General features: G+C 49.8%; 1 protein-coding gene across 1 annotated transcript in view; it reads left to right on the plus strand.

The window, feature by feature from the left end:
• Positions 1–4,801: 4,801 nt before the first annotated feature.
• The window catches only part of TMEM88B (transmembrane protein 88B), a 41,019-nt gene continuing 22,045 nt past the window's right edge, over positions 4,802–23,775 (plus strand). Inside the window, exon 1 of the mRNA XM_054009277.1 lies at positions 4,802–5,897. Coding sequence (XP_053865252.1) covers positions 5,628–5,897 — 270 coding nt within the window. The 5' untranslated portion in view covers positions 4,802–5,627. The remainder of the gene's footprint in view (positions 5,898–23,775) is intronic.

Here is a 23,775-nt window from a genome sequence, read left to right on the forward strand (position 1 = left end):
GCAGGCTTGGGCCCCTGCCAGGCAGTGCTGTAAGTAATGTGAGCAGAGCGGCTCGGTTTATGATGGCTTTAATATTTACAACATTTATTGACTCATAAAAATCTATCTGCATTTTTTGCAGAGCAGTCAATCTAAGCTGTTAGATCCGAGCTGCTCTTGCCAGGGGGCACCGGGCTACGGCTCTGGGTTTAGTCAATGAGACGCCCCAGCCCTTGAGGATGGTCTTTTAGCTCAGGAAGTAGCTTTTAGACCCACAGGTCCCGAGTCTGAACCCCGCAGCTGATGTTTCTCTGTCTCAGGTACTTGTAGTATCTGAACTCCTCACCATCTTTACTGTATTTATCCTCACAAGAGCCCGATGAGGCAGGGCAGTGCTGTTGTCCCCATTGTCCAGAGGGGGATCTGAGGCACAGGGAGGCTAAGTGACTTGCCCAAGGGCCACACAGGAAGTCAGTGGTGGAGCAGAGAATTGACTCGGGGTCGCCGGTTAGTGCCCTAATCATGAACCGTCCTTCCTCAGGCAGGGGCATCGCATTATGGTTGCTGTTCAAAGAAACGCTTTCTTCATTCCCCTTTATTTTCACTCTCCCATTCCCCTCCGGCCAGCTGGGCACTGGTCAGACTGATCGTTCGGAACGCGTGGCCGGCTGGCTTAATCCACTACTAGCAACGCATGTTTTATCTTCTTCGCCATTAGACTCCGGCTGCAACGTAATCGAGTCTCAGGCTGGTGTCAGCGCTGCTAGTCTCAGCATCTGCTTTGAAACCATCCCTTGAGAGGTTGCACCTGTTTTAGCTGCAGAGAACTTGACACCGAAGATAAATAATAACAAGCAAAACATCTGAATTAGCTGCGGTGTCACCTGCAGGGCTGAGGTGCGGGGAGACTGAAAGAATCAGGGATTGTCTGTGGAAAGAAGACTAGCCTGGCCCGTTAGCTACAGCCCTAGGCAAGGGGAGCTGCATAAACAGCACCACTGCAGGATCGGCCCCAGGAGGCACTGGGCTTCAGTCCCCCCACCAAGGTACAATGGGTCCTCTGCTCACCTCTGGTTCTGGGGAGGAAAGCAGGTTACTGCAGCCTTTGGAACTACCTCCCCCCACCGCTCCTTTGGGATTGGGGGATGGAGCCCTGTAGTCTGGATGTGGCTGGTTCGTATATCTGGGAAGCCCTAATAACCACATTTGATCCTGCATCACCTTTGCCAAAGCATGGTCTAGTAGTAAGAGCCTCTGCAACTGCTCACAAGAGACCTGCCTCTCGGAAACCATCCAACAAAGAGAAGAAGCTGAGAAGTCAGCTCTGTGCTCTTGGTAAACGTTAACACCCTTCCCTCCACATGCACAATTAACTCCACAGCAAAGCCAGTAACTGAAGACGCTGCAGAAGACTAGCCCAGCTTTGTCACTTTCCCAGGCACTTATGCAGATCACTGCACAGTAATGAGATATTGACATATCCCCTCCCACACCTCTGCATGCCTTCAAGCTCATTAAAAGCAATTCTATGGTGTGGCTGCCCAGGGAGCTGGCTGGCAGTGCCTTGTGAAAGAGAGAGATGCTTTCTGTAGCACAAACAATCTCACCAACATCTGGGCTTCTAGACAGATAACGAGATCCTCTGACCTCTACCATGGCTCTTCCCAAAAGGAACTGAAAGATGGACCAATGGCATGATCTGGCATAGTAAATCCAATGGATTTCCCAGCGACCTGCCCTGGTGGGGGCGGGATCAAACAGAGGGATTCACACCCAGGTGATCCGCTCTGCCAATATGGGCATTGCTGGGATGTGTTCAAAAAAGGTTATTTATATTGTCACCATAGAAAGTGAGGTGGCTCGAAAGGTTCACAGCTCAATGGAGTTACGCCGGATTTACACCCATGTCCTAAAGCAGAATCAGGCTCCGCATTTTCCTAAGAAGCCCTGAAAGCTTTTTTTTTTAAAGACTCCATAATGCTATAATGAACTCTGATCTGCTATAAACAGTTGCAGTAGGCTTGGCCTCCTTGCATGTGTGCGGCCCAGCGTCCCCCCGGGCACCGGAAAAGAAGCGACTTTCTGAAGCAATGCGTCAGTCTCTGACAGGGTTTCTGAGTGAGTTGCCGGTCCCTTTAGAGCGCAGCTGCTCGGCTCCGTTACCTGCTGTCGATTCGCAAAGGCGCCATTATGGAATTGTAGCGCCCTTTCCCTTTGCTGCCTTGACACCAGTCCCTGGAAGGCTGGGTATGAAATCTGCTCCCTGTCAGGGGCTCAGAACTTCCCCACAGCCTGAATCCAGCTCCAGATCTAAACTTCCCCTCCAGGGCCCTTCTCTAGCAAAGAGCCAGGCGCTTGGAGTAGCAGAGTTCACCCACAATGGCCTCAACAGGGCAGCACAGATTTGTGCAATCTGGAAATGGCTAGTGAAGATGCATTAGCTAGGTCAGTTTGCTCTGCGCCCAGACAGTCAGATCCCCATCACGATTGTAATATGATTTCTGAAACAGAGCTGCTGCAGGCAGATGAGCCGGAGGCCTCCTGGGTGCAGTATATGTTATGGGCTACTTAGCAGTTAACAATCGCATCCATCACAGGATGTGAGGGGGTCTTTGAATCATTCAGCGTCTTCAGCACCAACAACTGAAATGAGCAGTGAGGAAAAAATCATCCTCTCTTCTAAATAACCCACTTACTGCCTTAATGGTAGCAGAATGGGAGCCAGACGGTCATACGCAGTAACATCCAAAGGCCCCGGTCGGAATCGGGGCAGGATTGTGTTAGGAGCTGTACAAACACAATGGGAATAACCGAGGCCTTTTCCTGGCTGCACAGGGTGGAAGGGTGTTACACACATTTGGCCCTGTAATTACAACATTTTATGGGGGAACTCTATGGCCTTGTGATCCAGGCACTCGACTAGGAGACCGGGGCTCACTGCTTAGCTCTGTGTGGCTTTGGGCAAGTCACTTATCTCTCCGCACCTCTGTCCCCCATCTGTAAAAGGGGGATAATGATCCTTCCTTTGGCTGACTTGTCTATTTAGGATGCAAGTTCTTTGGGGCGGGGCCTGTCCCACTACGTGTATGTACAGCACCTAGCACAGTGGGGGCCCTGATTTTCATTAATACAAATAATGAAGAGTACCGCAGCCCACACGTAAGTGGTGAGAATGCAAACCCTGCACTTTGCATTGGTGTGGCGCAAACCCTGCCTCTCTCTAGCAGCCCTGCCTTTGGGATAACCCAGCAGTTGCAACTTAGCTGCTGTCTGTGTGTGGCTGCTGGTCCCTGGGACTCTCTAGTCAGGAGCCTGGGTGCGCAGAAACCTTTCAGAGCCCCGTGGCAGGGCGCATCTCTTTGTGAGAGTGGCTCCTATTCGCTCTCACGCGGTCCTCGTCTGGCATGGATTTCAAGCACGGAGCCGTTCAAAGGGAGCCTCCCAGGAACACAAGATGCTTTCCTGTAAGAGTCATGCCCAAGCCAAGTCCTCAGAACCACCAATTATCTAATGAAGAGCAAGGAGAGTCAATGGTGCGCTGCTGCTGGGGAGACAGCGCTGGTTCCAAGAACCTGATATCCTGCCCTTCGTCTGTGCCGCGCAGACACGGATTGATCTGAACCACGTTCACACACGTGAGCGCCAAAAAGACTCTAGGAAGTCAAGACAGAAGGCTACACACTTCTCTGCTCCCACCGCTCAGCTGTGTGAGGCAAAACCCATTTCTGAGCCCACGCACAACTACAGCCTGGTTTCCCTTTTCTCCCCCGTGCAAATCAAACTTATTCCCCATTTCCTCCCTGATCCTTCCAGTGCCCCCGTCCCCAAAGGGTCCTGCAGCCACTTCTCAGGCCTCCAGCTGGCTGATAAGTCTCTCTAGCCAGCCTCTTCCAGCAAACTCTGGCTACCTTATCCAATCCTAATAGGTGCCACTCCTCAGCATGGCATCTGGACATGCCACAGGGGCTCAGAGTACCAACGAAAAGACGAAGAGAGTTGAGAGGGTCAAAGATTTGTCATCAGAATATTTATTTCCAACAGAAAAAGGCTTTTTTTTTTTTTTTTTGCCAGCATGGAAATGTCCACGCAAAACATTTGTTTTTACTGAAAAATGGTTGAGTTGATCTCAAAGGCTGGAAATCGCCCCAGGAATGTAGACATTTTTCCTGAAGGAAAAATAATCATTTCCTGGCGAACTTTAGTCTGTATCTTAGAAACAACTTTTATTTTTAAGCATTGTAAGCAATGGTTGATCTCCCACACGGTTTGTATTGTAGGCTCAGTCCGGGGCAAAGTGGTTCGAAGGAACAAGCATCGAACTGCACTGCTGAGTTCCCTGCTATGCTACTGATTAGCAGCTCACCTTGGGCCAGACGCGCAACCGGTGTTTGCCTCAGTTTCCCCATCTGTTCAGTGGGGATGTTTCCTTACTCCCAGGGTGCTGAGAGCATGTGTGTAAAGTGCTATACAAGTGCTAAAGATCATCGGGAGAGACTTAATCTCCATTTCTTTACATGGGTTTGATCACGAGTCAAGCAAAAAAACCTCCATTCATTGCAGTTCTTAAAAAAGAGGGACTATTTGCAGAGCATGCTGAGATCCCTGTCTAGGAGGTGCAATGATTATCGTCTGTTACAGTATCATAGTCTTCTAGCTGCAAAGAAATTGTGGCCGGAGAGTTGAGGACAGAGCGAGTTCAATGTCAAAAAAGACCATCCTGACCTGGGAAGGTGGGGAGAGCGTGGTACCCAGGCGCTGTGTGCTAAGTGGCTGGGGTGGAGAAACAAACTGCAAAGGATTGGCTCGCACAGGAAGGCAATCTGATAAAACCGCTCGAGAGCCGGCACTGTGAACAGTGCAGTATTGCACAGCTCGGAAGGGAAGACGCTGCTCCTGTCTGGTGCCTGTGAGTGCAGACAGCTGTGTGCACCGAAACCCCACACGCTGCTCCAGTCAGCGTGTGTCTCTTTGCTTTCAGCACTGCACAGCGCGGGCAGGGTTTCCAACAGGACGAGGGAGAAGCAGCTCCCGTTTGTTCTTTTAACCAGGCACGCCCATTGGAAGGAAGTTGGGTAAATCCTTGGGTCTGGGATACTGGCCAACAATAGATGATTCAGAGTCAAGGACCAGTCTCGGAAAGGGCCTGGGCCCGATACTCTTAGCCAGCAGGACATGCTGAAAGCTGTAAGAGGAGGCTAAAATAGGCGATCTCCGGAGCTGTGCAGCATATCAAGGCTAGGACAGAAACTCTTGGGAACTCCTTGGGACCGTATTCCCACAAGGAAGAGCCCCAGAAGACAGAGAGAGCGTGCAAGGGAAAATAAGGAACTACTGCATCCAAAGCGATAGCCTGTAGCCGGTTCAGGACCCAACTTCCAGCAGGTGCAGCTCTGTTCTAAGACTAGAGGAGAGGCAGTGCTGGGGAATATACTGCAGGGCATGACCCTGCCCTGGCCGGGCTGGGGTGCAGCAGGTGGCCCAGTAGGGCCATTCCATCTCTAGGGTCTTTGATGCTGTCTGGCTAGCCCTTCTCTGCTGGCTTCTGGCTGAGGAAGGAAAGTCCCAGAGCTCCACACTCGGGTTCGTGGCCAACAGCAAAGGCAGGAAAAAGGAACAAGGGAAGGAGGGATAAAGAAACTCCTCTGAGAATGTCCGACCAGGAGATCGAGGACTTTGAAGTGGACAATCTGTCTGACACGTCCCGGATGATCCCCGGCCTCCCTCCTTACGACATGGACGACCAGCTTCTACCCCTGGAGCCCCGGAGCACCTGCTGCTGCTGGGCTTGGACCCTGCTGATCGTCGCCACGAACTCGCTGGTCTTCCTCGTGAACTTGCTCCTGGTGGTCACCATCTTTGCCGTCGTGCTGCTGCCGACGATCGTGGTGGTGTACTTCGGCTTCCAGTGCCACTCCCGGGTAAGTGAGCATGGCCCGGCCCCCGCGTGGGCCTTGGCACCCTGACCCAGGACAGGGCCCTGGCTTCCCTGGGATTCTTGACTGTGCTCCTTTGAGAAAAGAGGGCGGGGACAGTGGCTTTAAAAACCAGACTGGGATTTCTAAGCTTTAGCTGAATTTTCAAAAGACGTGGGTGGGGAGACGGAGAGGGGGTGTGTGTGTCTGAGTCAGTGGAGGTGAGGGACAAATGGACAGACAGAATGTGCTCTGGGCTATGACACTTTTGCACACCAGCCATTGCAACTGCTTCCAAGTCCCCCAGGAGAACTCACTTTAGCAACAAGTCCCCTGTAGGGCCTGATCCAAAGCCCATCCAAATCGCTGGGAGTCTGTCCTTTGACTTCGCTGGGTGTTGGATCGGGTCCTTATTCAAACCCTTGCCAGGTGCTCCTGGCCTTCTCCTCTGAGCAGAGGCCACTAAGGTGGGATTCACAGGTGGGAGCAATGGGGTTGGCAAGAACCTAAGGAACAAAAAAAGCTGGAGACCAACTTTCTAGAATAACCAGTCCCCGCCCAGACAGAGTCCTGGCTTGAGCAACAATTTTTTCCCACTAGTAAAATATTTCCTAGGAAAAAAACAAAACGATTGTACTGTTGGGCCAGGCCACTCCGAGCCTGGCGTGGGGGGTGGGTTTAGATAAACCCCATGCACTGGGACAAGCAAACATCCCCTCTCCTGCGTGCAGAGAGTTTAGATCCAGCCTCCCCGGCTTGAGATTTCAAGTTTCCTCTACACCGCTACTTGAATCTCGACAAAGAAATCTCACCTTTAGCCCTGTCCCTCCCCAGCTGCAGGATTTTGTTTCCTGGGCAGCGGGCTGACAAGCTGGCCGTACTGATCATAAAGAGATTTTACAGCAAAGCACTTCGCACCCGGGCTAAGCTCCCATAGAAGATCTTGGGAGTTTGGGGCACACAGCTGATGCAGGGGTGGACCTTTGGGGTTTACATTGCCCTGCAGCTGGTTGTGCATTCAAGGGGGTCCCCTCCTTGCTGGATGCCTGTGGAGTGACTCCCATTCACAGGGCATGATAGAGGAACATAGTGTGCCAGACTTCTATACGGCCTTTGATCTAAGGCTCTCCAAGCCCTTGACAGACATCCCATGCACCCACCTTCCAGGTCAGGCAGCACCTGGCTCTTATCTTCATTCCAGAGCCGTGGAGACTCAGGTACAGCAAAGTTACACGTGTTGCCCAGTGAGCCAGCGAAGAGCCAAGATGTGAACGTAGAGCCCCGAGCCTCTGTGACCTTTCCCCTTGTGTCATCATTGGTGCAGGCGCAAAGGGGTCTGAAGGGCAGCGTTTGACACCCAGTGTGCACTGGTGTAAAAGGGCCAGGCCAAGGGGTATGCATGACGCTCCTTACCATTTATTCAGCATGCATAATCGTTGCTTCTTTCAGTGCTGATTTCTTCTGTGACATGGAGCTTTTAACAGAGGGTGTGGGTGCAGTTTGCATGCTGAGGCAGTCCTGGGCACGCATACACGGTACATGTCCTCCTGTGAATTCCTTTGTCTGGCCATCTGCAAAGTGCCCGCAGTGAAAGGGTTAAAGCAGTTCTGTGGGATGCTGTCTCCTATTAGGGCTCAGTTATGTTGTAGCTCAGCTAATGGGACTTCCCCCTCAGTGCCACAGGGGTCTCACCCCTGCCTCAGTGGTTGGGCTCCTACCCAGCCCCGGCACTTGGTGCAGGACTAGACGGCTGTTAGTCTTTGGATGAGATGTTAACCCGGCGGTCCCTTTGGGGCTGGAAAGGAGGAAGTGAAAGATCCCCTCTCTGTGGCATTTTAGGAGAGGTTTGCAATAGCCCCGGACACAGGCCTTTCCCTAGAGCTGTGTGAAGCTTCCCATCTCTGAGGCCAGATGTGTTTGCAAACTTCAGCCCCTGCTTGGGGAATGGGAATGCGGCTGGACTGAAGTTTGTTCACCCAGAGAAGAAGCCGGCAAGCAGCCCATCCCCCCTGGCACGCCCTCATCCCCACCCCAACAATAGCATCTCCCTCCTCCCGAGTCCCGACCATCACAAGAGCCTTCCCCCCGGCAGCCTCCAGGATAATAAGGGGATTCCCTGGAGCTTGTGGGGAGATCTCCTGGCAAGTCTGTTTGTCCCCCTCAAACCTCCAAGGGAACCAGGAAGTCTCCAGCCCCTGTGAACTGAACGGCACGGCTCAGCTTGTCCTTCCTGGCGTGAGCTGACCCCTGCACAGCTCCCATGGCCCTCAAGTGCTAGGCTCATGTGGGCGAACCACACATGCCCCCCCATACAGTGTTCTCCCCTCCTGGGACACTGGCAGGTTGCAAGCTGAGCTCTTGCTGCGCACATGACAGCTACATCTGCTGCACTTCCCATCTCCTCTCATCTCCCCTTGCTACACGGCTCTACAGCAAACCAATCCTATTCCACGCGGGCGTTCTTTTTACCCAGCCTAGTCCTGTTTTTTATGGGAAAACTCCAACTCGCCTACCTAGAGCAGGTGACATCGATGTGCCCCCTGTGACATACATTGGAGACCAGAACTCCAGATCGGAAATTCTGAAGTCCAGCTTCTGATGCAAATCCAGAGCCAGATTCAAAGCTTGGGTCTGTCTTGTCTTTAAGCGTGTGGGGGTTTTATATAGTGAGAAGAAATCGGTTCAGCTTCCAATCTGTCTCGTATATTTGATGTGTGTCTGCAGCACTTGGGCAGGTCTGGAGGCAAGGCAGGTTTCGGTATTGCTGATTTCTCTGAGGGCCCAAATCTGAAGACTTCAGTTAGTGTCTAGTCTCCACTTGCTTAGGCAAAATTCCCTTTGAAGTCAGTGGGAATTTTGCTCAAGGAGTGAGAAAGCCCTCCAAGATTTGGCCCCTGGTTATTCAAGGAGCTTTTGCACCAGTTTTACCCCAGGGTAACACCATTGACTTCACTGGAGTTCCTCCTGATTGACACCAGCGTGAGATCAGAATCAGGCTCGGCAAGATGCCAATCATAGGGGACGTGTGCTTTGCTCCACATAGGAAGGGTTTAACCCCGTGAATGCTGGCAGAAGCGCTCTGGATTCATTCTGACACTCCCCAGTATGCTCCGGAGCTGTAGCTCTGTCAGGCGTCATTTTTTATTCCTGTTTTAATTAACAAGCAGCTGTGACACAGATCAAGTAAATACACTGCCTGGGTCGACAGAGAATTCTGTGCCGCTTCGGTTACTCACTGCAGTTTGCATTTTAATGTCACAATATTTCTCTGTAACTCCCCTGCAGCATCTACACTACAGAGGCAGCCAGAGCAGACGGCTCACAGTCCTCCCCTGTGATTTGCAGCCTCCCCCCATGGCCTTTAATTTGTTTTGTTAATTTCATTTTAACGAAGCCCTCTTCCTGCAAGTGTCATTCTCTGCGATCTACCTAATGATAAGAACAAGATCTAATAAAACACACACACACACACACACACTCTCCCGTCCTGCAGATCTGGGCCAGCTTCCCAGAGGCATGGGCTCCAGTTTTTGATTTATTCCCATTGAAAAACTCATTTTGTTCCCATTTAGTATTCTGGCTCTGTGCATGTTGGTTTCACTTGGATGCTCAAGTTATTGGGGGATTTTTAAAGAATGTTTATGGATTTTCATTTCTCGTCATTTTCCCCTGTTTTGCTCCGACATCATTGGTCCGATGTGGCAATATGATATGAACATCTCTGTCCTTGTGCCATCATAAATTTGTTTTCCTGTCTGGGTGAAAGGAGACAAAAGAATATCTTGGCAAATACAGACTAAGGCCCAAATCTTCAAAAGTAGTTAGGGAGCTAATTCCCGTTAAAATCAATGGCACGTAGGCACCCGAGTACATTTGAGGATCTGGGGCTAAAGCCCTGATCCTGCTTTGAGAAGTGGCAGGGCGCAGTCTGGAGTCCATGCAGAGCTCTCCTGATATGAATGGGGTGCCATATGGGCAGAGGGGTTCAAAAATGCCAATCTCAAAGCAGGATCAGGGCTGTGTATGGCTTACATTTTTAAGTCACTCATGATTCTAGGTGGCGCCATTCTTGGGGTGCCCATCTTAAAACACTTGAAAAGGAGCTGGACTTCAGTCAGGACTCAGCACCCATCTTCTGAGAAGGTTTCCATCCAAATACTGATCCAGCCTGATGACTAAGTAAACCTCAAATCAGAGGACAAAATCTAATGATGCTGCAAGGCTAATGGAAGCCAGGCTGCGTCACGCTGTAGTGTGGAAGGGATTAGCTGATAAAAAGTCAGAACCTACCAAATGCTGCTCTGGTTTGTGCTACTAGCCTGAACTCCACAATTCCTCAGATGCTTAAAGATAGCAATAAATGTAATAACGATTCAAGATACACAAACAAGCTGAAGTCATTTGTGTGACCAGTATCCCTGGATACGTCCACTGCGGAAAACTGCAACCTCCAGTGTTTTCTCTCTCTATGACCCTGACCCAACACACTCTGAAATCAATGGCAAGACTCTCGTTTGACTTCAGTAGAGCTGGGTTAGGGGCTAAGTTATTAAATATATTGTAGTTCATAAAGAGCCTTATCCGGCTCCCAAAGACAAAGTCTTTCCATTCATTTGACCAGTGATTGGATCAGTCTATAGAATGTGTTCACTTCAGGATCCAGTCTTGGGGGTCCGATTCTGCACATATGCACTACCTAATATAGTGCTTATTACCGTGACTAATCTATTGAAACCACCTGGGAATATTGTGTTTGCAAGCCTGGGCTGTAATTACCAATCCGTCATTGTTAGAAATAAGCTGTGTAGGAACCCATTTCTTCTCTCTCTCTCTCTCTCTCTCTCTCTCTCTCAATATTAGGGATGGATCCTGAATTGCTTCCTCAGGGAAAATGCCCATTGACTCCACTGTGAGTGTTCCCTGCAGGACTGGGCCTTAGGTACTGTCAATTTCAAGTATGTCCCAGCTGTCATTTGCCTCCCTGCCCAACAGATCCTATGCTAAGAGCACCCGCCTCAGCCTGATTTACTCAGCTCATTGCACTGAAAAATATTGAAAATAAGTTTTTTCCCTTTTAATAACACAAACTGCATCTCCTACTTGATCTGCTGCCTCCCATTGCATCCCATCTCGGTCCAGTTTCACAAGGCACCCGGCCCGGGAGTAGGCCATGAGAAATTATCCAATCTGGGCAGCAGGGTGACTTTATAGGAGGGCTTAAATAACAAGAGAGAATTAGAAACTCTTATTATAAAATAAAAAGACACCCCTGGTCCAGATAGCTGGTGTAAATCAGTACAGTTTTATAGACCTCAGTGGAGGATGCAGATTAACACCAGCCGAGACTTGGCCCAAGATTTGCCTTCAGAAACACTGAGCTTGGGAGTTTACCTGATCACCTGTTATCCTCAGACGCACCTCTACGAAATGCCTAGTGTGGTCAGAAACATCGGCTAGCCAGAAGTGAGGGCTGGATGGGGTTAGTGCTGGTAAAATCCAGGCAATCTCAACGTGGAAATAAATCACCTTCCAAAGATTAAATTTGCCCTTAATTAAAATACGGCATTGAGTTAAATCCCCGCTGCTCTGTGCCCAAAAAGCCTGTGCCTGGTTTGCCTCCCGTTTACACTAGCATAACTCCATTGAAATGAACAGAGTTACTCCTGATTTACACAAGGCTAGTGAGAGGGGAGTTACCTGCCCACTTCTCTCTGGTCTGACCGTTGTGCGTGGGCCTCTGCTCCACATATTTCCCCCTTAGCATGCAGCGGGCGGGAGGATACAAGGTGATGCGCTTCTCTCCGGGCTCTGGACATTTGCTTTGCACCTTCCTATTACTTAGCCCACGGCAAAGAGTTGGGAGTGAAGGGATATTTCACCCTAGAAAGACAGAAGCCGGCTGTGACTGTTAAGCGTCTGTTCCAATACCATTTAACAGTGTGAGCGTAGGTAGAACTGCACAGGTGTAAGGAATCGCAGAGCAATCATGAGAGAGAAAGAAAGAGAAAAGATGAAGTAACTAAAAGTCTAGAAAGATGGTTTGAACTGACACTAAACCTGTACTGATAGGGGGGAGAGTTAACATGGAAATGAGAGGCTAATGCATAGGAATAAGAAGAGATAACAAAAGTTATCAATAAGTTTGTGTAACAAAGGGAGGTCGAAGCTGTACTGTCTGGTGCTGGAGGTGACTGTGATAGGATCATCCTTGTTAGCTTCCCACTTGCAAGTAATTGATCACTATTTGCTGAGACTAGTGCCTGAATAGAGATTTGTTGGTCCCATCTACTAAGTGAATCTTAATCCAACACAAAGTACTCTCAATCCGTTGATCTGAACACAAAGGTTCGGGACCCCTGATGCAGACTGACAGGGCCTGAAAGACAGGAGCTACCTTCAGCCCTGGGGAAGCCACTGCTGTTCCTAACGGGAGCCGTTGGTCAGTAAAACTCATTTTAGTAAACAAACGGTTGAGAATCTATTGCCGAAATAATAACCCCTCCCACCCGCAAGAATCAATGCTATTGTTCAGCAAGGAGACGCTCACCGCCAGTGGAAGCTGATGTGGCCAAAGACTCTAAAGCGTTGGCTGTAAATACATCTAACACAGGGGTACTCAACCTGGGGTCCGCGGACCATGTCTAAGGGGTCTGCGAAAGGTTGTCGTTACTATAGAAGAATGGCTTTCAACCTGTGGTCCGTGGTCCCCTGGGGATCCACAGACTATGTCTGAAGATTTCCAAAGGGGTCCGCATCTCCATTCGAAATTTTGTAGGGGTTTGCAAATGAGAAAAGGTTGAGACCCAGTGATCTAACAGATCTCCGCCAACCCCCTAGGGTCAACCCTGGCTAGGGGTCGGTACTACCATGTTGCGTGATGGACACATGACAAAATTACTGTACTTAGTGACGGACATGGGGTGGGGGGTGCGGGTCAACGTCATTCAGTCATTCAATTTTGTGAAAAATTTCCACGGACCTCAAAATTTTTACCATGCCGTGTAGACACGTTGCTGACCCCTGACCCTGGCCAGTTACCATAGGGTAAAAGGTGTTAAACTGTGTCTGTGCTAGGGGCAAAGCCCGGTTTAATTCAGAGGGGTTAGTGAACAGGATTGTAAATAATGCCTTTCCCCTGAGTCTAGACAAAGCCTCAGGGTTTTGCACATGTCATGTAGCCAGTCAGCCGGCCTTCCCTCCTTAGTGTATGGGCCTGGGAATCAGAACTCCTGGTTCTCGGCTCTGCCACTGCGTGACCTTGGGCAAGTCACATAATTCCATCCTACCTCATCTTCCCTATTTAGTCCTGTAGCTCACTGGCATGCTGTGACGCTTAGCTAAGGTCTCTATAATGCGCCTGACCTCCTGGAGGATGGGGGTGGGCTGGGAAGGGCTGAGGCCGTTGTTGGGGCTTAGCAAAGCAAGAAAGGTGGACTTTGTGGTTCGGGCACTGGGGTGGGACTCAAGCGATTGGTGGTTCCCAGCTCTGCTACAGGCTCCCGGTGTGACCCCAGGCAAGTCACTCAATCCACAAAGCACACCTGTGAAACAAGGATCAAAGTACTTCCTCTCTCCTCTCCTTGTCTATTCAGACAAACTCTTTGGGGCAGGGACTGCCTCTTACTAGGTGTGTGTCCAGCACCTAGCACAATATGGCCCTGATCTTGATTGGAGCTTCCAGGTGCTGTTGTAATAATAGTATATGCCCCATACCACATGCTGTCCTTAAAGCCCCAAGAGGACCCCCTGTGGGCATTGAAACAGTAGAAGTCCCGCCCCTGAATCCACCATCCCCGGTTTTCCCCAAGTCCCAGGCTATGGTACGATAGGATGCCTTTCCAGTGTTCAGTGAGTGCCACGCAGACATCCAGCCAGAGCAGATGTATGTTCAGTGAAGCAGCTAGTTCGTCACGCAGAGCCTTGGTGCATTCATTCGACGCTCTTCTAGCAGCGAGCACACTGCTGACTGCAGGCATTTATCACCGCACCGGAGGGACGATAAAGCCTCACGGTGTATTATGCAGCTAATGCACCAACGGCAAGGCCTCAAAGTGGCCGGCTCCCCCTGCCTCGTACTGTCCCTCCCTGAGATGGTTTTCCTCTTTCAGTAGCTGACATATGCGGGGTTCCGGGCGTTTTAGCTCCCTCACGTTTACAGCCCTGGAACGTTATGACAAAGTGGCGAGCTGCTGTTATTACACAACGCGTCCGTAGATCTTGCTAGCTCATGAACAGAGAGGCCTTTGTCATGGTAATCACTGTTTAGACGTCGCTGCTGCTAAGAGACATAAAACTAATAGCCAGCTCTGGCACAAGACAGCCAGATATGCCATTGAATTGTCCAGCTACTCCCCAATCTCTCACCTGTCTCCATACCCCTCCTGCTAGAACGCTTCATCCTGCAGGAGACAAGCAGTATTCCCGAGTGTGTCTGGGGTTGGGGAGGCAATCCAGCCCTAGATTTCTTGACCTCTGTAGTGAGCAGTCTCAGATTCACTAGCCTTCACGGCTGCTCCGTCGTATAAAAAATACACCCTTGAGGGCCGTGCTGCAGTACCCTGCCTCGTACCGAATAGCCGCTGGCATTGTGAGTTTCCATCGGGAATACCCGTGGAGCAAGGCATTCCTAGCTGTGCGTAAAGCTACCACAATCTGGCCCCAAACCGGCTGAATGGCCAAACCCAGCCTTCTATAGCTTTCCCCGAAGCCTCTGCCACTGGAGACATGAGTTACAAACTGATTTCCTACCACTCCCTGCCTGGGATTGTTGGAGTTATTTTCCTTCTGCCACGCAGTAGCTCCTTAGAGGAGGTAAATTGCTAAACTGGGCATCCAAGGGTAGTGCTACCTAGTAACGAAATGAACAAATCACCCAGGCTTTGTCAGAATGAGTCTCTGCAGAACAGCGATTGCGATCGGAAGCATCATATTTTCTTTGGTGCAGTGTGCATTTGCCTTGTAAACACGGAGGCGTCTGACTAGTGACATTGATTTTCCTGCAGAGATATGGAAGTTTATCCTTATTCCCCTGACGTTACTTTCCTTTGGTGACTTTTTAAAGGAAGAGAATCTTATTGGCCTAGATGTTGATCCCCATTAGAGATGGGCCAGTGGGTTCGGATCAGATAAAAACTCTGCCCTGCCCTGAACCATTGTCCCTTTCTAGAATCAAACCTTTTCTGGAGGCTCTGAAAAGGTTGCTCCTCTTTCACTTCTGCATGCCCTGGCACTGCTCAGATCCAGATAAATATGGAAGAGACTGGCTGCCATGAGAAAACCTATTCCCTATCATGCTTTCCGAATATCAGTCCAGGACTCAAAGCAGAAGTGCTGTCAATCTCACCAGCAAGCCTGTTCTCCTGAGGTTTGCAGCCCAGTTTAGCAAACTGAAGAGCTCCTGATAGCGGGGACAGGATGCTTTAGGGATAAAGCAGCCCCTGAACTTTATTGATCTTGACTGAAAATGCTCCATAACATCCACCCATGGGGGAGGAGGGATAGCTCAGTGGTTTGAGCATTGGCCTGCTAAACCCAGGGTTGTGAGTTCAATCCTTGTGGGGGCCACTTAGGAATCAGGGGCAAAATCAGTACTTGGTCCTGCTAGTGAAGGCAGGCAGCTGGACTTGATGACCTTTCAAGGTCCCTTCCAGTTCTAGGAGATAGGATATCTCCATTAATTAATTATAATTATTATCAGACCAAACTCACCACTGGCACAAGCATTTGCAGCTCCACTGAAGGGAATGGAGTTGCAGTTGCTCACATCAGCATTCAGTATGTCTCAGAAACTTTTGCAGTCATAGCTGTCACAGTCTGTACATGCACCGTCCCTCTCTTCCCTAACTCCACACAACCCTCCCATACTCCCATGGCTCTCTCGCCACTCCAGACCGTCAATGTCTCTGGCCCTCCCTTGCGCCCCAGGACCTTTTTGAAATAGATGAATCTCCGCTATTGTCGGACACGTAGCGCGACGGCTGAGAGGTTCAGAAACTCAGAGTCCAGAGATGGGCAGGATCTCTTTGGTGACCCAGTCCATCCCACTGCCGGTGCAGGGTGGTTCAGAGCCCTCCCTGCCCAAGAACTGGAATGCCCAAGAAAACTGCTTTTATGACTTCTTGTTAGCCAAAAACAGGAGTTTACTTTTGTTGCTGGTTTGGTATATCCTATGAGGGATTAGCCACCAGCCTTGGGGGTGTACCTGCCCTATTTCTCAGCAGTTCATCCTGAATTTGGCATCCTGAGTTGTGACCCACTGAGGCCTGGTTACACCTTGGGCATCCCAGTCCTTGTATTACCACCGAAAACACTGGGTTTAAAGGTCAGTGGTTCTTTACAACCAGTCTCATCAAATAAAGGGTTCTTCTGATCCCAAAGGACCAGCCACACACCCAAGTCAATATATACTTAGATCTTACCCAAAAATCACGCTGATGCCAATCCTTTAGTATCTAAAATCTAAAGGTTTATTCATAAAAAGAAAGAAAGAAAGAAAGAAAGAAAGAAAGAAAGAAAGAAAGAAAGAAAGAAAGAAAGAAAGGTGAAAGTTAAAATTGGTTAAAGGAATCAAATACATATAGTAATTGCAAAGTTCTTGGTTCAAGCTTGTAGCAGTGATGGAATAAGCTGTAGGCTTGATAAGTCTCTGGTTGCTTCCAAATCATTGGAAGGTCCTCAGTCGCTTGGTTAGAATGCTCCCATTAGTATAAGTTCATAGTCCAGAGGCTTGGGAAGGCTAGAGGTTGGAGCAGGATGGAGGAGTTTCCTTTCCAGGGCCTTTTAGCTTTTCCCCCATTGTTCTTACTGTGGAAAATTACAGCAACAAGATGGAGTTTGGAGTTGCATGGGCAAGTCCCATGTCCATGCATTTCATCTAGTCACAGCAGGAAATTTCATTAAGTGTAGATGGACATTTCCCATGGTCCATTGTCAGTTAAATGTCCTCTCGATGGGCCACTCAATTTGCATAGTCCCTCCAAGTTGTGCTGGCTAGCTACCTTGTGGGCTGTATCCCAGGAGCAAACATTTGAAACCCAAGTATAGAGCCAATACTTATACTTCAAATACAAAAGTGATACATGCATACGGATGGCATAATCATAACCAGCAAATCATAATCTTTTCACAGACACCTCACTTGACAACCTTTGTACAAGATTTGCTGCAAATACATAACAGCGGTTGCAACACTGATCTATATGGTCATATTTTAATCAGAGAACGTCACACTTGCCTCTTCAAAGGCCTGGCACATCAGGCATGCCAGGTAACCCGTGACTTCTTGCCAGGGTTGGCTCCAGCTCCAAGCGGCGAAGAAAAAAAACAAAAATGCCGCGATCAGTGGCACTTTGGCAGCGGCTCTACGGCTGCTGCTTCATTCTTCGGTGGCAATCAGCGGCAGGTCCTTCCCTCCGAGAGGGATTGAGGGACCCGCCGCCGAATTGCCACCCAAGACCCGGACGTGCCACCCCTTCCCATTGGCCACTCCAAGCACCTGCTTCCTGCGCTGGTGCCTGGAGCCGGCCCTGCTTCTTGCAGGCAGCTTGGGTCCTACATGGAGGAGTCTATTGACATCAGACACAGACAGGAGATTGTCTGGATGGGGATCTGTCCCTGCCCCTCAGGAGGTTTCATTAGCAAGCATTCCTTTGCGCTGGAATTTGCCTAATGCAGGTGGCTGCAGATGCTCCCAGGCTCTGTTTACCAGGAGCAATCCAAATAAGGTGGGAGCTCCCTAGTCAGTTACAGCCCCTAATTACCTGTCATGCTTTCCAAATAGCAGTAAAGTCTCCCACGCTGCGGCTTGACAGCCTCTTGCATCGACTCTAGCATTTTGCTGGGCTAATCAAGCCCCGTGACTGCTAGCTTGGGGATTTGGATCCGGTCAGGAGAGGTGGAGTGAGAGGTGGAGCGAGTGATTTGCAGCATGTTTACTGCATCCAGCCAGTTCCCCAATGCCTGAGCTGAGATCCCGCCTTGCGGCACAGGGCCCCTGCACTGACAACCCATTAAACCTCCCATTACATGTCCAATCACATTGGTGAGCTTCCAGTTGATGGTTCCCTCTAGGCCTGACCTGCCTCCCATCTGATCCTTTGTTGCCTAGTCATTACCCACAGGTTCTGCTCTCCACGCTCAACCCTTATTGTTTAAAATCGGAAACCATTTGGAGAAGGCATTTTTCAGTTAGCTGCGGCCCGTGGGGACGATCCATCTCCCAGCTGGTGTTGGGGCCCCTCCACTTGCCAGCCAATCCCGTAAGCGCCTTGCTTTACCTGTAAAGTGCCTTGGCGTGTTTGTCTCCGGGAATTCCTTGTGGGGAAAAGCGTTCCCAGATGTCACGCTCCAGCCCATTCACCGCTGGCTTTTTTCATATTAAATTATTACACTAGAACTCAGGGGCCCCCGTCTTGTACCAGGACCCCTTTGTGGTAGTGCTGTGCACTCAGAACAAAAAGTCCTTGCACCAATTGTTCTTATCTTACCCCATTTGCTAAGGGCAGAGGCTATTTGTGTTCAAACAAGGGCTCCCCCCCCCCCATCTCAGCCAATAGGCTCCCTTGTTCCCAGCCAACTGGCTTCCTTCACATCATTCCACTGGGAGGCCACATGACTGAACGTGTCAGGAGAATGACTCAGATTCTGCTCCCACATACCCTGGACCACTCGAGTCAATAGATTGTTTGTGGGTGTTGTTGTAGTCGTGTTGGTGCCAGGACATTAGAGAGACAAGGTGGGTGAGGTAAGATCTTACCTCCAGACCTGAAGAAGAGCTCTGTGTAAGCTTGAAAGCTTGTCTCTTTCTCCAACAGAAGTGGGTCCAATGAAAGATATGACCTCACCCACCTTGTCTCTAAGGTCAATAGAGTTACCCTGAATTCTCATTGATGTAACGAAGCAAAATTAAGCCCCTTTTTCCAAGCACTAACATCTTCCATAAGAGCACAGGGAACATTGGCTGCTCATACTTCTGTTGGCCCAAACATTGTCTAACCTCCAGTTTGCTCCCCTGTGAAAGTCCATCTTTAAGGAACATGCTTTAAGGCACAGAGGTGGAATGGCTTTGGAGAGCTATCAAGAATCGAGCTGGGCGGCTGAGTTGTGGTGGCTACTCTAGAGGTGAAATGATTAACTGCGCTTCAGTGGTGCCTTTCACGCAGTGATCGCGAAGAGCTCACGACAACTGAGCTCATATACTTTGCACATTGGGGTGTCACCACGGATGTCAGAGTCACTCCTGATTTCCACTGGGTTTCATTCCAAGATCCAGCATTGCCAATCAGTTCAACAAAGCTGGAAACAGAACTTGCTCCTTAGAGGAGCCACGGAATGGCTGTGTGACCTGGGGCAAGTCACTAACCACCTCTGTGCCTCAGTTTTCCCATCAGTGCAATGGGGATAATACATAATCAGATTCAGTTATGTTACAGGGATGTGGTGGGGCTTAATGGATGCTTGTGAAATGCTTTGAAAGCCGATGAGCTGTAGGAGTGCAAAGAATTAATATTTTTATTTGCAGAATCATTAGGAGTGGGACAGAGCCTGCTTTTCTTAGCAAGTCCTTACTCAGGGAAGATTCCTTTGAGAATGAAAGGGTCCGGCCTTTTATTATTGTTGTATATTCATAAATACAGACTGTTTTGTCCTAAGCCTGAGAAAAGCTGCTAGATCGAAGCTGTGAACCAGCCTCCATGAAAACTCACTTCAAAGGGAGTTTCTCTTGTAGCCAGTATGGCAGGAGCGACTTCTGAAAGCTCCAAGGCAGATGAAGTCCCTGCTCTGTATTGGTTCCTCTCCTGCTACTAGATGAAATGTTGGATGATTAACACTCCTCTGACGTTTAGACCTCAATTATAAAAAGAAAAGAACAGAATTCGATGTGAAATTCAGCCGGGTAGAAATGCAAAGCAGTTTTCTGTGGCTGCTGCAGGCATCAGAAAACGGGCTTGATGTTCATACAAAGGGTAATTTTGTTACAGATGGCAAAGTAGGAACTGCCACCCCAGATCAGACTTGTGGTCCATTTGGTCCACTGTCCTGTTTCCAGCAGCCATCAGTACCAGCCCAAACCCTTTCCCCATGACCTCAGCCCCTTTCCCGGGTTTAGACAAGGATCCTTTTCCCAGATGGATGGGCAAAACCGGGGTTACGGCTCCCCTCCCACCCTGTCCAGAACTGAACCTAGAGGATGGTTCTGAGATGCTAAGCCAACCCCGCAATCATTCATTCCAACTGTTGCTGCTGCCTCTTCATTGTGGACTTCTGGCCCTGACAGGAACCCAAATACCCTGAGGTTGCCCAGGAATTGGGAGCTGCTGCCTAGACATGCTGCCCCCCTCTTTCCTCCTGCATCCTGTGTGGGGCTATTGCTGCTGGTCGTGTGTGCCTGTGTCTTCCCCCACCCGCCCAGTCTGTGTCCCCACTTCCCAGCAGTTCCATGTGACCGAGACAGTCTCGTTCCCTCCGTGGCCGTTCAGCAAGGGGGGGGGGGGGCATAGGGGGTTTGTCCTGCTGTTCCTAAGTGCCCGCAATTCCCATAGCAGTAGCAGGCCATTAGCTATTACAGAGCATTTCGTTTGTCAGTCAGACCCAAGTGGAAGTGTAACCTGCCTGTGATCACAGCCAAGGCCTGAGCTGAGACCGTCACAGTCCACAGGTGGCAGCTGCTTTACTTGGGACCCCGGGAGGCCCCCACCCCCTTCTGGCTTTCTCCAGAGTAGCCCTACTAAGCTGATCTCTCAGCTGGAGGCTAAGAACCAAGAGGGGAGTCTTTGGCCTCATTACGCCCTGTTCAGTGCCACCATTAACCTGTCAGACCTGGGGCTGGCTCCCTACCAGCCAAGGTGCGCCTTCCTTGTCAGCCAACTCCAAGACTGGGGGAACCTCTTTCAGTTCTTCAAAGGCTGAAATTCACCCAGCGAAAGGCCTATTCTCTCCTCAAAACAGGGCTTAGGTGGGACTCAAACGTTGCACTGAGTCCCCGCTGCATGGGGTGAATTCCACACCGGGGGGCTGCTGTTATCATGAAAAGGTGAGTCGTACATTCCCGCCAGCACTTTGTTACCACCACCCCGTCAGGGAGAGGCAGAGGTGTGGCCATTAAGGAGAGCAAATAGGTTGCCGTGAAGCCGTTATATTCACATGCGTGTTGATTTGTTTAAATTCCAGTTCCAAGGAGGCCATTTGGATTTTTTTCTTTAACTCAGCGGATGGCTTGTGAACATGATGTGTCCGCCCCGCTCCCCAGGACAAACAGCTTCGGGGATGAAAAATCATCAGCCCCATAGAGCCCGGGCACTGATTGTCTCAGAGGCTCACGATCAATAGTCGTTCAGTAAGTCTGCTGTTATTATCATCACCAGGCAACAGCCTCAGGCTGAAATGCTTAAGCGGGCCGTTAATATTGGGTGCCCGGCTGTCGCCTGATTTCCGCCTGCAATTCCGCTTGAAGTCTCAGGGCCCTAGCTGAAAGGGGGACATGGGCCACTGGGTTAGACGGACATTCCCTGACAGGGAGAAATCAGCCCTTGGCTTCTCACACCGCCCTGCTCTGGTCACAAGCGAGCTGTGGTGGCTGCTCTAGAGATGAAATGATTAACTGCGCTGCGGTGGTGCCTTTCACGCGGTGATCGCGAAGAGCTCACGACAACTGAGCTCGCACACTTTGCACCCTGGGGTGCCTCCACTGATGTCAGAGTCACTCCTGATTTGCACTGGTGCAAGCTCAAAGCCAAGCCCAATGTACACTGCAACCCTCTGTGGGGGAGATAGGTATCTTTAACCCCGTCTTCGCAGAAGGGGAAACCGAGGGCTTGTCTACATGGGGAACCTATTGAGAGATAAGCCAGGGTGTGAATTGAAATCGCAATAGCTATTCTGCGCTATACCTCTGTGTCACCGAGCCCTAAGGTACAGAGGGATGAAGAAGACTCACCCAAGGTCCCACAGCGAGTCAATGGCATAGGCAAGAATACAACCTACGAGTCCTGAATAGACCACCTTGCCTCTCTGGAATGGCAATGTGGGGAATAGAATCTGAATTCACCCGCTTTAGATCTTTCGTGACATATTTGTCCATCAAGAGATGGATTCAATTGCTCTCCAGACATGGCTATAGTGGGCCTGGTTCTCTGATGCTCTGCACCTTGTGTTCCTATGTAACATGAGTGCAGCAAAGGATGTGAAGTGCTGCCAAAGCAGAACCACAGAGTTTTGCATGCACTTGACACTGGTGCAAATGAGTGCCCGGGGGGGGCAGGGTGATTCAGAATCGGGCCCTGTGTGCACGAGATATAATAGATATATATTTGGAACTGAGGCCTTTTTTACGTAATGCAACACGCCAGCCTTCTTTAAAGTGTTGCTAAATGATCCCAGGTGGTTTTAGCTCTTTGAGTTGCCTTGATAAGAACCAGATTGATGGCAATGACTTTAAAGCAGCTCTTCCCAGCAATTTGTGGTGATTAGGGGATTGTCTCTAAAACGTCACTGGAAGTTTAAAGGCCTCTCTGTGAATTTGTTCTGAGTTAACAGAGGATGATGGGTAGATTTCCACTGATGGCTCTCTAGGGGTTGGCGAATACATAAACCACAAAGCAACTTTCTATGGCTTATCGCTCTTGCCTTTAACAGCCAAGAAAGGATATTTACCAAGTGCCACAGTCATTTAATGAATTTGCATCTGAACCAGCTAAACGAAATCAACGAGACAAGAATGGCTTTCTTAATGTGGCTTCAATCTGTGTTCAAAGCACCCAAAGGCAGAGTTTATCTGTAGAGATATCTCAGGAGGAGACCGACATATGTACAGGGTTGCGATATAGCAGGCCAGGACTGGTGTTTGGGAGGTTGTGGAATCTCCGTCACTGGAGATTTTTAAGAGCAGGTTATACAAACACCTGTCAGGGATGGTCTAGATCAGTGGTTCTTAAAGCCGGTCCGCCACATGTTCAGGGAAAGCCCCTGGTGGGCCGGGCCGGTTTGTTTATCTGCCGCATCCGCAGGTTCGGCCGATCGCAGCTCCCACTGGCCATGGTTCGCCGCTCCGGGCAAATGGGGGCTGCGGGAAGCAGTGCGGGCCGAGGGATGTAAGGTAAATAAACCGGCCCAGCCCACCAGGGGCTTTCCCTAAACAAGCGGCTTTGAGAACCTCTGGTCTAGATAATCCTTAGTCCTGCCATGAGTGCAGGGGACTGGACGACTTCTTGAGGTCCCTTCCAGTCCTATGATTCTATAAACCATACAGGCATCTGCTTCAGTGTTCCATGCTCTTTGGAGCTCCAAAGCAACCACTTACACATCTGGCAACTCCCATGCTATCTTAATCTGATCTACCTTCTGATGGTAGGACCACTATAATCACAGTAGTGCCTGCTATCACACAGATTGAAGAGAGAGAGAGAGAGAGAAAGGAAGGAGGAAGTTCTGAATCTTTGCCTGGTGGTAGGGCAGAAAGAGGACATTCAATGAGAAGGAAAAGCCATGTGCTGGAGAAGAACGCTCTTGTGAGTTACACATTAATAATCACCAATTATTGTTGATCCCACTCTGGAATCAAAGGCAAAGCCCCCAGGGTTTGAAATAATGAGAGAGGAGCATCTTCCCCGATTGCTGTCTCAGTGGGAGATAATAAAAGTACAACACGCTGAATTCATTAAAAGATTTTTTGCTCCTCTGTTTCCGAATTATATGGATAAAATGATCTCTCTATCTCAGAGGCGTCTTTCAGGAATTCGTTATTACTGATTGTTTGGTTCTAGCTTTGCCTACATATGCAAAGACTTGTAAGTCACAAAGCCAGTTACAACCAAACATGTTTTCAGCCGTCTTCCTTAAATTCAGGCAGTATCCATAGCTGTAAAGTCTTTACCCGGGAAGAGCCGAG

Source organism: Malaclemys terrapin, chromosome 19 (genome assembly GCF_027887155.1).
Source record: "Malaclemys terrapin pileata isolate rMalTer1 chromosome 19, rMalTer1.hap1, whole genome shotgun sequence".
NCBI classification, from domain to species: Eukaryota; Metazoa; Chordata; order Testudines; family Emydidae; genus Malaclemys; species Malaclemys terrapin.